This window comes from Lagenorhynchus albirostris, chromosome 2 (assembly GCF_949774975.1).
Source record: "Lagenorhynchus albirostris chromosome 2, mLagAlb1.1, whole genome shotgun sequence".
Lineage (NCBI taxonomy): Eukaryota > Metazoa > Chordata > Mammalia > Artiodactyla > Delphinidae > Lagenorhynchus > Lagenorhynchus albirostris.
The window spans coordinates 85,425,370-85,442,525 of NC_083096.1; the positions used below are offsets into that span (position 1 = coordinate 85,425,370).

At 35.7% G+C, this 17,156-nt stretch overlaps 2 protein-coding genes and 1 pseudogene across 2 annotated transcripts; 1 reads left to right on the forward strand and 2 right to left on the reverse strand.

Annotated features, from left to right (window-relative positions):
- Positions 1 to 56: 56 nt before the first annotated feature.
- On the reverse strand, positions 57 to 12,633 carry LOC132515480 (bile acid receptor-like). The gene is made up of 10 exons (XM_060141891.1): positions 12,570 to 12,633; positions 10,299 to 10,661; positions 8,144 to 8,284; positions 7,329 to 7,471; positions 7,130 to 7,234; positions 6,899 to 6,995; positions 5,899 to 6,030; positions 5,366 to 5,491; positions 5,099 to 5,212; positions 57 to 301 (listed from the first exon to the last, which is right to left on the reverse strand). Exons 1-10 carry the CDS (start codon positions 12,631 to 12,633, stop codon positions 57 to 59), a joined length of 1,530 nt encoding a protein of 509 aa, XP_059997874.1.
- Positions 3,941 to 4,718, forward strand: LOC132516014 (dnaJ homolog subfamily A member 1-like). Its single transcript, XM_060142396.1, has one exon. It carries the CDS (start codon positions 3,956 to 3,958, stop codon positions 4,685 to 4,687), a length of 732 nt encoding a protein of 243 aa, XP_059998379.1. The 5' UTR covers positions 3,941 to 3,955; the 3' UTR covers positions 4,688 to 4,718.
- A 2,092-nt stretch (positions 12,634 to 14,725) lies between the features above and the next one.
- LOC132516015 (tigger transposable element-derived protein 1-like) lies at positions 14,726 to 16,604 on the reverse strand (annotated as a pseudogene).
- Positions 16,605 to 17,156: the final 552 nt, after the last annotated feature.

Genomic DNA, 17,156 nt, shown 5'->3' on the forward strand with positions numbered 1-17,156 from the left:
CGTAAACAATCTAGATTTAGGAAGTTTAAGACAAACCACAACATTCTAAAATTTCATCAAAATGAATACAAATTCCATTTCTCAGAGAGTAAACTAGCCAATTTGGAGTCCTTTGTTTTCCAAATGCTAAGTATTTCTGAATAGTTGTGATTCAGTGTTCTCAGTTCAGTGAGCCTCCCTATGAGATGAGCAAAATGCTGTAGGTCTTCTGGATGATAAATTTTTGAATATTTGTACAAAATTTGTAAAACTGGTTCTTGTAAATTTTCCACATGTTGCTTATTTGTAATGCATGGACGATCTGAAAAACATTATCACATATATCTTAATGAATATTGGAAAATGGTAGAAGATAATGAATTAATTTAAAACAATACAGTTTTAAATAATAAAAATTGCAAATATTTACTGAACCTTTAATATATGCCAGATTTTATGCCAGGTAACTTGCTTCTATGCAATGTTTTATTTAATCTTCATAATACCCTATGAAGAGTATTTCTTAATGATCAGACAGCATTCACTCATCCAGTCATTGTGCTGGAGATACAGCAGTGAACAGAGACTAAATTTCCTGCCCTCATTGAGCTTATTTTTTGGGTCTGGGAGGAGTAGGGGAGGAAAGAGACATATACACATTTTTTAAATAAAAATATATGACAACAATAAGCGAGAGTACGGGATAAGAATGGGGGGGAGGGGCATTAGCTATTTTTAAAAGGGTAATCAGAGATAAGATGACATTTAGCAGAGATCCAGGATGGTGAAGAGGGAGCCATGAAACCATCTAGGAAAGAGCTTTCCAAGCAGAAGATTTGTCAAGTACAGTAGAAGCTGTGGAAGGAGTCTGCTTGAAATTTACAGGCAACATATGCATCAAAGGCAGTGTGGCTGTGGTGGTGTGAGCAAAAGGAATAGTAATAGACACTGATAGAAAGAACTTTGGCTTTAAACTGTGTAAAATAGAAAGCCATTACAGGGTTATGAGCAGAGGAATGACATAATCTGGCTTATGTTGTCAAAGAATCACTCTGGCTACTGTATAAAGAATAGACCCTAGGGAGGCAAGGGCAAAAACAGGAAAGTGAGTTAGTAGTTTTATTAGGATGGCAGGGACAGAGACAGTAAGAAGTGGTTGAGTTCTGGATCTATTTTGAGGCTATAGCCAACAAGACTTGTTGCATATTTGGTAATGGGCATAAGAGAAAAAGAAGTGAAGGATGACTTCAAGAATTTTGGCTTATACAACTTGAAGTATGGAGATGCCATTTAGTAGAGATGGAGGAAGAATATAGGAGAATCAGGGGGGAATCAGGAGTTTACATTCAGACATGTTAAATTTTATATGCCTACTAAACATCCAAATTGAAATCTTGAGTAGGCTATTTAATGGAGCTTAGGGTAGCAGTCCAGGTTGGTATATAATTTGGGAGTTGTCAGCCTCTAGATGGCATTTAAAGCCATGAGATAAGATGAAATTTCAAAGGAAGTGCACATAGGAAAAAAGAGAACTGAGTCCTGGGACATTTTAACATTTATCAGTGTGGGAGATGAGGGGGAATTAACAAAGGAGACAGAAAGAGCAGCAACTGAGGAGGAAAACCAAGAGAGTGAAATGTCCTGGAAATCAAGTGGAAAAAAATCATGTCAAGAAGGAGGGAGTGATCAACTGAAGCCAAATGTTAAGTGTTCTAAGAAAGAGGGAGTGATCTGCTCTGTCAAATGTAGCTCACGGGTCAAGTAAGATGAAGACTAAGAACTGACCACTGTAATCTGCAATGCCAAATTACTGAAGATTTTGATAAGTTATGGTGGAAGGGAAAGGAGGGGACAAAATCTGACTGTACTGGGTTCAGAAGCAAATGAGAAGAGAGAAATGGAGGCAGGAGTATAGACAACTCTTAAATTTTTTTTTTTTTTTTTTTTTTTTTGCTATAATGTAGAACAGAGAAATAGGAGAATAGCTGAAAGGGGATTTGAGGTTAGGGCAGACCCTATAAAACTCTTAGAGGAAAACATAGGCAGAACACTCTATGACATAAATCACAGCAAGATCCTTTTTGACCCACCTCCTAGAGAAATGGAAATAAAAACAAAAATAAACAAATGGGACCTAATGAAACTTCAAAGTTTTGCACAGCAAAGGAAACCATAAACATGATGAAAAGACAACCCTTAGAATGGCAGAAAATATTTGCAAACGAAGCAACTGACAAAGGATTAATCTCAAAAATATACAAGCAGCTCATGCAGCTCAATATCAAAAAAACAAACAACCCAATCCAAAAATGGGCAGAAAACCTAAATAGACCTTTCTCCAAAGAAGATATACAGATTGCCAACAAACACGTGAAAGGATGCTCAACCTCATTAATCATTAGAGAAATGCAAATCAAAACTACGGATATCATCTATTAGATGATATCTAACTATTAGATATCATCTCACACCAGTCAGAATGGCCATTATCAAAAAATCTAGAAACAATAAATGCTGGAGAGGGTGTGGAGAAAAGGGAACCCTCTTGCACTGCTGGTGGGAATGTGAATTGGTTCAGCCACTATGGAGAACAGTGTGGAGGTTCCTTAAAAAACTACAAATAGAACTACCATATGACCCAGCAATCCCACTACTGGGCATATACCCTGAGAAAACCGAAATTCAAAAAGAGTCATGTACCAAAATGTTCATCGCAGCTCTATTTACAATAGCCCGGAGATGGAAACAACCTAAGTGCCCATCATCGGATGAATGGATAAAGAAGATGTGGCACATATATACAATGGAATATTACTCAGCCATAAAAAGAAACGAAATTGAGCTATTTGTAATGAGGTGGATAGACCTAGAGTCTGTCATACAGAGTGAAGTAAGTCAGAAAGAAAAAGACAAATACCGTATGCTAACACATATATATGGAATTTAAAAAAAAAATGTCATGAAGAACCTAGGGGTAAGGCAAGAATAAAGACGCAGACCTCCTAGAGAACGGACTTGAGGTTATGGGGAGGGGGAAGGGTGAGCTGTGACAGGGCGAGAGAGAGTCATGGACATATACACACTAACAAACGTAGTAAGGTAGATAGCTAGTGGGAAGCAGCCGCATGGCACAGGGATATTGGCTCGGTGCTTTGTGACAGCCTGGAGGGGTGGGATAGGGAGGGTGGGAGGGAGGGAGACGCAAGAGGGAAGAGATATGGGAACATATGTATATGTATAACTGATTCACTTTGTTATAAAGCAGAAACTAACACACCATTGTAAAGTAATTATACCCCAATAAAGATGTTAAAAAAAAAAAATCTAGAAACAATAAATGCTGGCGAGGGTGTGGAGAAAAGGGAACCCTCTTGCACTGTTGGTGGGAATGTAAATTGATACATGAATGGATAAAGAAGATGTGGCACATATATACAATGGAATATTACTCAGCCATAAAAAGAAATGAAATTGAGCTATTTGTAATGAGGTGGATAGACCTAGAGTCTGTCATACAGAGTAAAGTAAGTCAGAAAGAGAAAAACAAATACCGTATGCTAACACATATATATGGAAACTAAAAAATAAGTGGTTCTGAAGAACCTAGGAGTAGGACAGGAATAAAGACACAGACGTAGAGAACAGACTTGAGGACACAGGGAGGGGGAAGGGTAAGCTGGGACAAAGTGAGAGAGTGGCATGGACAAATATACACTACCAAATGTAAAATAAGATAGCTAGTGGGAAGCAGCCGCATAGCACAGGGAGATCAGCTGGGTGCCTTGTGACCTCCTAGAGGGGTGGGATAGGGAGGGTGGGAGGGAGATGCAAGAGGGACGGGATATGGGGATATATGTATATGTATGGTGCAACAAGAAAACTAGCTCTGCAAAAGAATATGATTTGTGACAAATGTGAAGGCCAAGGTGGTAAGAAAGGAGCAGTGGAGTGCTGTCCCAATTGCTGAGGTACTGGAATGCAAATAAGAATTCATCAGATAGGACCTGGAACGGTTCAGCAAATTCAGTCTGTCTGCATGGAGTTCCAGGGCCATGGGGAGCGGATCAGTCCTAAAGATAGATGTAAAAGCTGCAATGGAAGGAAGATAGTTCAAGAGAAGAAAATTCTAGAAGTTCATATTGACAAAGGCATGAAAGATGGCCAGAAGATAACATCCCATGGTGAAGGAGACCAAGAACCAGGACTGGAGCCAGGAGATATTATCATTTTAGATCAGAAGAATCATGCTGTTTTTACACGACGAGAAGACCTTTTCATGTGTATGGACATACAGCTGGTTGAGGCATTGTGTGGCTTCCAAAACCCAATATCTACTCTTGACAACCGAACCATAGTCATCACTTCTCATCCAGGTCAGATTGTCAAGCATGGAGACATCAAGTGTGTGCTAAATGAAGGCATGCCAATTTATCGTAGACCATATGAAAAGGGTCGCCTAATCATTGAATTTAAGGTAAACTTTCCTGAGAATGGCTTTCTCTCCCCGGATAAACTCTCTTTGCTGGAAAAACTCCTACCTGAGAGGAAGGAAGTAGAAGAGACTGATGAAATGGACCAGGTAGAACTAGTGGACTTTGATCCAAATCAGGAAAGACGGCGCCATTACAATGGAGACGCATATGAGGATGATGAACATCATCCTCGGGGTGGTGTTCAGTGTCAGACCTCCTATGGGGCCAGTGAATAACACTCACTGCTGGCATTTTATTTGCAGTAGTGATTGAGTGAAAGACTATAATCATAATATGCTCACTACTTGCTATTTTTTGTTTTAATATTCAACTATAGTAGTGTTTTAAAAGTTAAATGAAGAATAAACTCAAATACAAAAAAGAAAAAAAACTTTGTTATAAAGCAGAAACTAACACACCATTGTAAAGCAATTATACTCCAATAAAGATGTTTTAAAAAAAAAAGGCATTTTTTTAAGATGCAAGAAATTACAGCATGTTTGTAAGCTGAAGGGAATGCCCTTATAGAGAAGGCTATTTTGATGAAAATTGGTACATTTGGAATCAATGAGTAATAAAATAATCACAATCTTCATGATTTCATTGCCAAACTTAATCCAAATTTTTACTGCTAAATAGTTTTTTACCTGAAAAAAACACTGTTGTGGCTGCAAGCAGAGCATATTCAGTATTAGTAATGCTAAGCTCACTCATTCTTCTACAGAAGTAATACAGTGTAGTAATAAATTCTTCAGAAATACCTAAAAAGATTAATATCAAATGTATTTTCATCAGAACACAGTGCAGACTCATATTGCCATTATCATATTTTCTCAAAGCAGTACAAGAAAATGAAACATGTCTGACAAATTTTTTCCATCCAATACAATATTTTGTATTATATATAATATTACCAGTCAGCATAGCAGAAGGACAATCTTCATTGCAAAATGTTTCCATAGGATAAATAGCACTTCTATCACCACTTTGATCATGACAATTCAGTGAATGATCTGAATGATCTGATATTTTCATAGTACCTAGTTAAGGGAAAAAATATAAAGTCTGATTTTTTTAAATCTTTATTCAGATAGTAAAGTCAATCTCTCTAACGTCTGTTAAACAGGAAACATTCCCAACAAATGGTATCTTTATAATTTTTATTACTGAAACATGAATCTAGAATAATAGTTCACACTTTATATAAACATTATATAGAAGACCCTCCAAAAATGTGTTTTCTATGATACTATATAAGAAGAATGGCTTTCTTTAAGAGAAAAACAAAAGCTAGAACAATGAATTGGAAAACTATAAACCACTATTATGAAGTACTTATTTGTACACCAACTAGTACAATAAAAATATAATAAAAAATAGCTCAATGTTATATAATCTGTTGCTAAATTTCATAGTAACTATTAACATTAAGATTGAGTTAGTTGACCTTTTTTGCTTTCAGAAGTTGATGAAAGATATTCTTTTTGACTGTAAATTTGGGCCACATGAAGGAACATCACTTCAGTTTTTGATCCCTTCTGTAATGCAGTCTGATCCTCATTGGTCAAATTTTCAAATCCTTTACGAAAAGATCACATAACTGTTTGAAATAAATAATGAAAAGATAATTTTCAGGTATAGGATTTAACTTTTTTTTATTTTTGAGGTATGCAGGCCTCTCACTGTTGTGGCCTCTCCCGTTGCGGAGCACAGGCTCCGGACGTGCAGGCTCAGCGGCCATGGCTCCCGGGCCCAGTCGCCCCACGGCATGTGGGATCTTCCTGGACTGGGGCATGAACCTGTGTCCCCTGCATCGGCAGGCGGACTCTTAACCACTGTGCCACCAGGGAAGCCCAGGATTCAACATTTTTATATTATTTACTTATAATACGAATCTTAACTGGTCCCTTAGAATAATTATGATTCCACATGGTACTATTTGGGGGCACTTTCATCAGAACCAGATAATAATAATTTCCTATGGCAAGAGCAAATTAAACATAGTTGGTTTAGCCTTGAAGAATTTATTTTCAAAGAGAGTTACCTGTGCACGTAACTAGATAGCTAAGTTTTGACCAACAGTGGCTTCACCTTTTTTTTTTTTTTTTTTTTTGGTATGGTACAGGGAATTTTGTTTCATGTTTTATCTAAATAACAAAAACAATTTATTTCCCAAAATAAAAATAAAATAAAACATACAATCAATCATAGTTTGTCTTAACTCTAAGTCTTTGAAGTCACTTGAATAATATTTTAAAATATTTATATTTTCATCCAACTGATTGATTAAAGCAAACAAAGTAAACATGTTTTTAAATTTAGAAGCAGTTTTGGTAGAAAAATAGAGGGTTTTGTTTTCTTAAAATGTCACCTTCCTTTAAAACAAGGAACTTTTTTAAAATTACATATTAAATTACTTTAATTTTTTCCAAAGATAAAGTGATTACCTGGGAGTCTCTTGGTGAAATCCATTAACCTCTGTATATGTAGGACAACTGTCTCTGAGAGTAGCAAGATCAGTTCAGGATTTGCATATCCCTGCAGCTAAGCAACAAAAAGAAATAAGATTAATAATTTTTTTCTTTCAAATAACTTTAAATTTTAAACTTTTCTGATTATGCTGTTATTTTCTAACATAATTAATTACAAATTATTTCTTGCTAGTAATGAACACATACAAATCTTTCTGTTTCTTCTAACGGAATTGTATATTTTTGATGAGCGGCCACAATGTTGTTAATGAGCTGATGTTCCTCTTGAGTTAGTTCCATGCTCTCCTGAATCTGTAAGAAAATATAGGGGGAAAACTATAATGCATACCTATTAAATAAGACATCATCATTAAAGAAACAAGAAATTTTTTAAGGAGAGCCTTGCCACTTTTCCAGATCTAGTGGTAGGTGACACAAGCTTGTTGTTTACCCCTTCCTCTTCCACTTTGATGTTAGAGTAAAAATTATTCTTCTGCTTAAAGTTCTTTCGAAGTCTCTTTGATCTGCATTGGATTTCTGTGAGCAAACCTGTGATATTACAAAATTCACATAAAATATTTTTGGTACAACAAATAACATTATAGGATTTGATGAAAATTGTCTTACATTGTACACATATGTGATCATGAACTTGCCTTTTCACAAAAAACCTTTCTTTTTTGGTAAGCATATACAACAGCAGTTAAATTTACTACATTACTTACTTCTTTTCCTTCCACAACTTCCTGTCTACTTAAAACTACACAGTCATCCTAGACTTAAATTAAAAATTAATTTTGCATCTCCAAATTATAAATTTAGACCTTTTTATGTTAGAGAAATTTCCACATTAATTATATCTTGGAAGCAACAGAATGTTAATTGGTACATTGAAGGGAAACCACTAATTTAAAATTGTGCTTTTTGTAGTTGAATTATATAACTTTAGGTTAAGTAATATAAAAATACAAGGATTTCCAATTAAGAAGAAAATATGATTATTACCAAAGTTAGAGCAATATAGTATAGAACAGATTTTATGGAAATAATTACCTAGATTGGTAACTGGCTATCCTAATTTAGCAGTTGCTGGAGAAATAGCTTAAATCCAGACAAATAGGTTATGTTCAAATATGTTCAAAATAACTTGAAGAACGTAAGTTCCTAGTAAGGTAAGAAAAACTAAAATCCCCCTTAAAAAAAAACCACAATGGCACTTACATTCTTCCAACATTCCTACTGCCTTACACTTTTTTAGTCTGCACTCTTGACATTTTCTACGCATGTACATGTCCATTTCACAGTGACCACCATTCTTGCAACTATATACTGCATTTTTGGTGATGCTACGTCGAAAAAACCCTAATAACAAAGGAGAGTTTTTAAAATTTTACTATTAGGTATTTTTAGTTACTTGTTTTTAACCTTCATAGTAAAAGTAATCAAGTTAACTAAATTATTTCAATAAAATGTTTTTTCCCTCAGTAAGAAGGTTTGGTTTAATATACATTTATCTAGATAATTGTTTTAATCCTCTCCTATTTGATATATCTTATTCCATGGTTGTTCCTGTCAATAATCTATCTGGAAATTAAACTAAATAACCCCAACACATTAAAACAACTCTCTGTTTTCTATGGTTATAATATACCATCTAAAAGCATTTTTAAAGTATATTTTACAGAATATCAAGATTCCATGACACATCTCTCAAGGTTCCCTAGAAGGAATATGTGCTCATGTAAAATAAAACTATAAGGAAATCTCTCTTTTTCTCGCCCCACATTTCTACCTCAACTCATAAAGGAAGAGATAATTCTTCCAAACTTACTCCTCTGTCCTTCCTTTTTAGCACTTCCCCAGATGAGAACATATTGCTAATTTATTTAGTCCAAGACGTTGAATGGGCCGTTGTGTGTGTGTGTGTGTGTGTGTGTGTGTGTGTGTGTGTGTGTGTGTGTGTGCATGCTGGGGAGAGGTGTGGAGATTCTACATTTTCCTAAATCCATGCATAGCAGTCTCTTCCCATTTCCTGTTTCATTTCCCATTCCTGTGCAACAATCCCTGCTATCTTCCTCTTATTCCATTCCAAGCAGTGAAGTTGATAAAGTTAGTCAATACCCCAATTAGAAGCCTGCCATACTCTTTCTGTAGACACGCTTGAGAGTGGGAGTTTCATGACTTAGATTCAGCAAAGGGAATAGAAAGCTCAGCTTAGGTTTCAGAACTATGCCTCGTTCTTCAACTTAGTTTTAACAGCAAGGCCCTGCATTTTAAGAGTGAGCAAATACTGGCCCAGCTATTCTACTCATAAAGCTGGTACCTCCTTTCCCTTAGTCTTCGTTCGGCTATTCTTTGTGTGGGGTGAGTGTGAGATTCTGACAATAAGACTTCACCTTGAACTTCTAGACACGTTTACCTAGTCCTGTATTGATCTAATCATTTCCAGGTTCTGCCCCAATATTTCATTTGTGAATTTAAAAAATGCAGAAGTGTTTCAAAACCTCAAAACTTCATCAAGGACTATTTTACTCCTTACTCCATGCCAATATCAATGATGATCTTCAGTGGTAGACCTCCCATTGGTTTTCAAAAAAGCATTCCTGGGACTTCCCTGGTGGTCCAGTGGTAAAGAATCCGCCTTCCAATGCAGGGGATGCGGGTTCGATCCCTGGTTGGGAACTAAGATCCCACATGCCGCGGGGCAACTAAGCCCACCTGCCTCAACCAGAGAGGCCGCGTGCCTCAAACTCCAGGGTCCACGTGCTCTGGAGCCCAAGCACCACAACTAGAGAGAGAAAACCTGCACGCCACAACTAGAGAGAAGCCCACGCACCACAACAAATAGCCCGCGCAACACACCAAAGTCCTGCATGCCGCAGTGGAGATCCCACGTGCCACAACTAAGACCCCACACAGCCAAAAATTTAAAAATAAAATAAAATAAATAAATATTTTTTAAAAAGCATTTCCAACAAATAGATAGAATCGTAGAAGTCATTTAATTGAAATTTCTTCCTAATTCACGAATTATACTAGCCATATGAGATGTAATAGTTAACATTCAGACCTTTTTAAAAGACATTTTTTATTCCAATGTCAAATTCACCTAGGAACATGCAAAGTTTCTGCCACAAAAATATTTTGAATTTTATATTTAAATATAAAAGTTTTCATCAAAATTAAAAAGAAAATGAAATCAAAACTTCGTTAAATTCCGTTTTCACATCTTTGATCCCACAGATTGATCACTTTAAACATATCAATGGCTCGCCTTGATTTTATGTTTCACATTTTAAAGAGAGTACTCCTACATGCTTAAAATTTCATGACTCTTCGGTGAACACTAGGATTAAAGTTTTAACTTTATCCTTACCTTTGCAACCTTCACAGGTAAGTGCATTGTAATGATATCCTGATGCTTTATCACCACAAACTACACAGAGTTCTTCCTGTCCCTTAATACGAATGGAAGAATGAGTTATTCTGGACCTTTTTATTCCAGGGTAACCATCTTCAGCATCGTGGGCAACCATGTAAGTGGATTTATTTAATTCACAGGAAAGAAGTCCATACTCTCCACCACTGAACTGTGGGTCCAAGCTACAAGTGTTGAAATGACTTTGTAAAGATTGGGACTGTAGAGCTGGAGGAAACTGGACAGTAGAATACTGGCAATAAGGTGATTCTTGAAAATCAATGTCGTACAGCTGATAATTGATTTGTTCTGGCAAAATATCTAGTTTTTTTAACGCACACACACACACACAAAAAAAAATGGTGAAAGTCAAGTTATTTTTCAAATTTCAAAGAGTTTTACACTCAAAGAACAGAGTTAATTCAACATGTCCAATACATCCCAGGGACTTGCTGTCCAGCATGAGAGGCAGACAGTAAACTGAATTACAATGCATGATAAATGCTGCCACCCCAGAAGTATGCAGAGGTTGCTCAGGAGCTGGGAGAAAGGGTTGTTAATGGCTTACATACCAATGCAGTCTATTTCCTTAAGTAGAAATGAGTATTTCCCGGAGTTTGAAATGAAAGCTTTTCCCCAGCTTCTGTATTTTCTTTGTTGTGAATAAAATTGTTTTCAGTGCAATCAGATCAGTAAAGAGATGAATTAATAAATTATCCCACCCCCCTACCAAAAAAATCAAACTAAAATACAATTATACCAGTTATCTGGTTATTTCAAGCAAAAAATAAATTCTTTAAACTCCCCATTTAATATACCTTAACACTCTCCTTCGCCATCTGTAGACCTGATTTAAATTACTAGTTTCTTTTCTGTTTTATTGTCTAGCAATTCAATTATCTGGTGATAAACTTACCTACCCCGGAGGGTGACTGTAAGAATGAAATAAAATGTGAAATGCAAAAGCATGTATAAAATACAAAATGATACTTAATGGGTATCTTTATTGTTATTATCAGAAGCTACCAAACACCAACTTACTTTCTGTTTTCAGGAGGATTACTGAAATCAATCCAGAAAATTGGCTCCAAAGAGACCCAGGAATACTTAGTTCCTCTATGTTTGTATCTAGTAATATTTGTACTTTTCCTGGTGCTGAATCACAATATGATTAGACTTACTCTTACCCTCAAAATTCTACCCCCAAGATTGGTAAACAGTATAATTTCTATTAATTCACATAAATTATTTGCAATCTGATAGCATCCAATCCAATGCAAAGTGTTGAATAAATACCAATAACAGCCTGATATAAGAAGAAAAGTTATCAGTAAAAACAATGTAACTTTCATTTAAAGAAGAGGGCCCTTCATGGCTGAGTATCAAAAGACTGCAGAATACTGGCTGATGTTCCATTGGCATGGAAATCAGAGTTCAAAGTATAATATAAAAGAAAACTGCATTTAAAATTCAATTCATATTATAATCTTGGTCTTTTTGGAGAAAAATCCTACTGTCTCTTGCACTCTGTTTTCTATTTCTTTCCCTTTGATAAAAATCTTATATTAAGATTAAAGTTTCAGGAACATTGAATAACTACTCTGAACTACATTTTCTAAATTGCATGTGAACTAGCTTCAGCTAACCCCTAAAAATAACTTATAATTTGCATGCTAATTCTATTTTTAAAAATTGAATACAATTTTAGACTACTGTGCTTTTTCTTCTTTACATTTGATTCTGGCTTACAGCATTTTGGTATTTCTGATTTTTGAAAGTAATTATATTCTCTGGTAGGGAGTAATTGAAAGTCTTTGGTTCATTTGTTAATTTCTTTAAAAAAAAACCCTCTAGGGACTTCCCTGGTGGCGCAGTGGTTAAGAATCCGCCTGCCAATGCAGGGCACATGGGTTCGAGCCCTGGTCCGGGAAGACCCCACATGCCGCGGAGCAACTAAGCCCGTGTGCCACAACTACTGAGCCTGCACGCCTAGAGCCCGTGATCTGCAACAAAGAGAAGCCACCGTAATGAGAAGCCTGTGCACCGCAATGAAGAGTAGCCCCCGCTCGCCGCAACTAGAGAAAGCCGGCGCGCAGTAATGAAGACCCAAAGCAGCCAACAATAAATAATAAATAAATAAATATTTTTTTAAAAAACCCTCTAATTAACCATAATTCCCGCCAAACAAAAGTTTTATTAACTATTATACTGTAGTTTTTTATTACACACCGTAGTACTGCACTGGTTCAGCAAGACAATACCCATCAGATGCAGTGACGTAAGTATTAGCCATTCTCTGGTCCAATTTTCACTTCTTCATTAGTAGATGCTAAAATAGAACCTGAAGGAAACAAAAATTTTGTAGACTTTTTGAAAGTATGATTATCAAATCAGTATGATTTTATAAAAGTATAATACTGTTTTTGAAAAATAAAGAATTTAGCAGACTTTATACAAGACATTTATATTTACACTTTAACTGGAAGAATATTGATTTTTCATATCTCTACATACCAGATTATTTAATTCAGACAACATCTTATTGCTCAGTTCTTTAAAATAACTTAAATCTTGGTAATAATCATTATGGCTCTTGAAAGGGTACCAAGCTTTGGAGTTAGACTTCATACACTGCATTTACCACTTATTTATGGGTCATTTTTACACCTCCCTGAACCTTAGTTTCCTCATTTGTAGAAGCGAAAGAATGAAACACACCTAGCCAAGTTATGGGAGAGTTTAATTAATGTGTTTAAAATCCAGCACAGTTCTTGACTTAATAACCGAGTCGTATAATTATTATTCTAATAGTTGCGCTAGATCTCAGTGTTCTAAATTTAGGTGAATTAGGAAGAAAAATTACACTTTTTCATGAAGGAAATTAAAGAGTAGGAAAAGAATGGCTTTCATAGCACTTTATTTAATCTTCTAAGTTCTTTGTAAATATTTTTCATAGCACTGTGATATGCTAAGCATTAAAACATTAATTTTGGTTCTGCGTGACCAATGAAAATAGTTTTTTGATTACTGAAAAAGTGTTTTATTTTTAATAGTAAAGACTAAAAATCATAAGCTATTATGAGGGAAAATTATTCAAAATCTAGGACGATCCCTTATGGGAAAAAAACCTATTTTTGTTATTTCCTAGGTAGGAACTCCAAAAAGAATGCATCTTTGAATAGAATTAAACAGGAAATCACAGTTAAAGAAATTGGAAATTATTAAAAGAAAATAAAGGTCACTCTAGAGTCCATGATATTTTATAGCTTTATCCTCTCTATTCAAAGGTAAAGACTGTTTTCACCTTTTAAAAGAACCGAAAAAGAAGAAAATGGGTTTTGAAACATACCAAAAGATATACATGACAAACTTCTGAGATTATATTGAAAAATCTTTTACTTAGATTTATTTCTCATGTGATGAGGTCATGGCAAAGGTTTCTACATTCGTGAAGATGATTAAAATAGTAGTATCTCTGAAATTTGTCTCCTGTATTATTTAATAGGCTCTAGGTTCCTTTAAAAGTACTTAAATCTCCCACTCTCTGACAGTCATGTAGAAGAAGTGCTGAATGGAACAGATGAAGCAAAAGTGGTGCCCCCAAATAAGTGCACTTTCAAAATGAAGTTTTCCTTGAAAAGTAAGGACTAAAATCAATAGGATCAGTATTACAACAGGTTAATCGGCTCTCCATATGAAAAGAATTCTAAGTGCTATCGGTTTAATTTGTGCCATACTCTTTAGTAATAATCCTGTTTAGTTTTTTCCAAACTTCTCTTTTGAGTCTCAATTTGATTTTAGAAAATCCCAAATGAATGTGAAAACTTGAAGTTGTTACTCACCTTTCCTTTAAAATTCCTGCTTTTAGCATTAGGCTTCATATAATATTAAATAAATATCTGAAAATTAAAAAGTATTTGGTATTCCTTTTTTTTGCTGAGCAAGATTTCATTTAAGAAATAATATAGAATAAATTAGAGGTAGCACATTAAAACAAAACCGGTAATATCCTGGCAAATACATACAGAAGTATCTTATAACAATGCTGCTGTCAGGGTTCATATCATAAATAACAATGTTCTCAAACCAAGTCCTTCCAATACTGATAAATAAATGCCCCAAAATATTGTCTAAAGCAGAAATGTCTTTATCAGTTTTTGGACTACAGGCATACCTCAGAGATACTGCGGGATTCGTTCCAGACCACCAAAATTAAGCAAATATCACAATAAAGCAAGTCACATACATTTTTTTATTTCCCAGTGCATCTTAAAAGTTATGTTTATTTTATCCTGTAGTCTACTAAACATGCAATAGCATTATGTCTTTTAAAAAAATACCTTGTTAAAAATACTTTATTGCTAAAAAAAGTAATCATTATCTGAGCCTTTAGCAAGTCATAATCTTTTTGCTGGTGGAGGGTCTTGCCTCAGTGTTGTCAGCTGCTGACTGATCAGGGTGGTGGCTGCTGAAGATGAAGTTATGAAACTATGAAGTTTCCCTCATCAATTGTCTCTTCCTTTCATGAACAATTTCTCTGTAGCATGCACTGCTGTTTCATAGCAGTTTACCCACAGTAGAACTTCTTTCAAAATTGAAATCAGTCTTTCAAACCCTGCCTGTGCTTTATCAACTAAGTTTATTTACTATTTTAAATCCTTTGTTGTCGTTTCAACAACCTTCATAGCATCTTCACCAGGGATAGATTCCATCTCAAGAAACCACTTTCTTTTCTTATCCATAAGAAGCAACTCCTCATCCATTCACATTTTATCATGAGATTGCAGCAATTCAGTCACATATTCACGCTTGACTTTTAATTCTAATTCTCTTGCTATTTTCACCACAGCTGCAGTTACTTCCTCCACTGAAGTCTTGAACCCCTCAAAGTCATCTATAAGGGTTGGGATCAACTTCTTCCAAACTCCTGTTAATGTTGATATTTTTACCTCTTCCTATGAATCACGAATGTTCTTTTTTTTTTAAGGTGTGTGTGTGTTTTTTTGTTTTTGGCCTCAACGCATAGCATGTGGGATCTTTGTTCCCCAAGTAGGGATCAAACCTGTGCTCCCTGCAGTGGAAGAGTGGAGTTTTAACCACTGGACAGCTAGGGAAATCCCTGAATGTTCTTAATGGCATCTAAAATAGTGAATCCTTACCAGAAGATTTTCAAGTTACTTGGTCCAGATCCATCAGAGGAATCACTCGCTGCAGCAGCTATAGCCTTACAAAATATATTTCTTAAATAATAAGACTTGAAAGTCAAAAGCCATGGGCTATAGAATGGATGTTGTGTTAGCAGGCATAAAAACAACATTAAACTTACTATACATCTCCATTAGAACTCTTGGGTGACCAGGTGCATTGTCAATGAGCGGTAATATTCTAAAAAGAATCTTTTTTTCTGAGCAGTACGTTTCAACAGTGGATTTAAAATATTCAGTAAACCATGTTGTAAACAGATGTGCTGTCATCCAGACTTTGTTTTTCCATTTATAGAGCACAGGCAGAGTAGACTTAGCATAATTCTTTAGGGCCCTAGGATTTTCAGAATAGCAACTGAACATTGGCTACAACTTCTAGTCACCAGCTGTATTAACCCCTAACAGGAGAGTCAGCCTTTCCTTTGAAGCTTTGAAGCCAGGCATTGACTTCTCCTCTCTAGCTATGGAAGTCCTAGATGGCATTTTCTTCCAGTGTAAGGTTATTTCATCTACATTTGTTGTTTAGTGTAGCCACCTTCATTCATTACTTAGGTATGTCTTCTGGATAACATGCTGCAGCTTCTTCATCAGCACTTGCTGCTTCACCTTGCACTTTTACGTTATGGAGATGGCTTCTTTCCTTAAACATCATTAACCCACCTCTGCTAGCTTCAAACTTTTCTCCTGAAGCTTCCTCATCAATCTCAGCCTTCATAAAATTGAAGAGAGTTAGGGCCTTGCTCTGGATTAGGCTTTGGCTTGAAGGAATGTTGTGGCTGGTTTGATCTTCCATCCAGACCACTAAAACTTTCTCCATATAAGCAATAGGGCTGTTCCACTTTCTTATCATTTGTGTGTTCACTGGGGAATCACCTTTAATTTCCTTCAAGAACGTTTCCTTTGCACTCACAGCTTGGCTAACTGTTTGGCATAAGAGGCCTAGCTTTTGACCTATCACAGCTTTTAACATGCCTTCCTCACTATGCATAATCATTTCTAGCTTTTGATTTAAAGTGAGAGACATGAGACTCTTCCTTTCACTTGAGCACTTAGAGGTCATTGTAGGGTTATTCAGTGGCCTAATTTCAATATAGTTGTGCCTCAGAGAATAGCGAGGCCTAAGGAGAAGGGGAGAGATGGGAACCAGGCAGTTAGTGGAGCAGTCAGAACACGCAGCATTTATCAATTAAGTTCACTTTATATGGGTGTGAGTTCATGGTGCCCCAAAACAATTACAATGGTAACATCAGAAATCAATGATCACAGATTACCATAACAAATATAATAATAATGAAAACGTTTGAAATATTAAGAAAATTACCAAAATGTGACACAGAGACACAAAGTGAGCTAACTGCTTTTGGAAAAAATGGTGCCACTAGACTTGCTCAGTGTAGGGTCACCACAAAACTTCAATTGGTAAAAAAACCCAGTATCTGCAAAGCGCAGCAAAGCAAAGTGCAGTAAAATGAGGTATGCTTGTAGTTATAATCCAGGGCATATATGGGACACAAACATAAATAGGCCATTGATTAAAATATGCCTTTTAAAATATGAAATATTTCTCTCCTTTATATGCTTATAGTAATAGTTGCATTATTTTCTACATAAA

Coding starts and splice junctions, on each gene's coding strand:
- LOC132515480 (XM_060141891.1), bottom strand. CDS start 12,633: ATGGCTAATACTTACGTCACTGCATCTGATGGGTATTGTCTTGCTGAA. Junction 7,235..7,328: donor CCACTAGATCTGGAAAAGTG/GCAAGGCTCTCC, acceptor ATTTTCTTACAG/ATTCAGGAGAGCATGGAACT. Junction 6,996..7,129: donor TAGAAGAAACAGAAAGATTT/GTATGTGTTCAT, acceptor TTTGTTGCTTAG/CTGCAGGGATATGCAAATCC.
- LOC132516014 (XM_060142396.1), top strand. CDS start 3,956: ATGCAAATAAGAATTCATCAGATAGGACCTGGAACGGTTCAGCAAATT.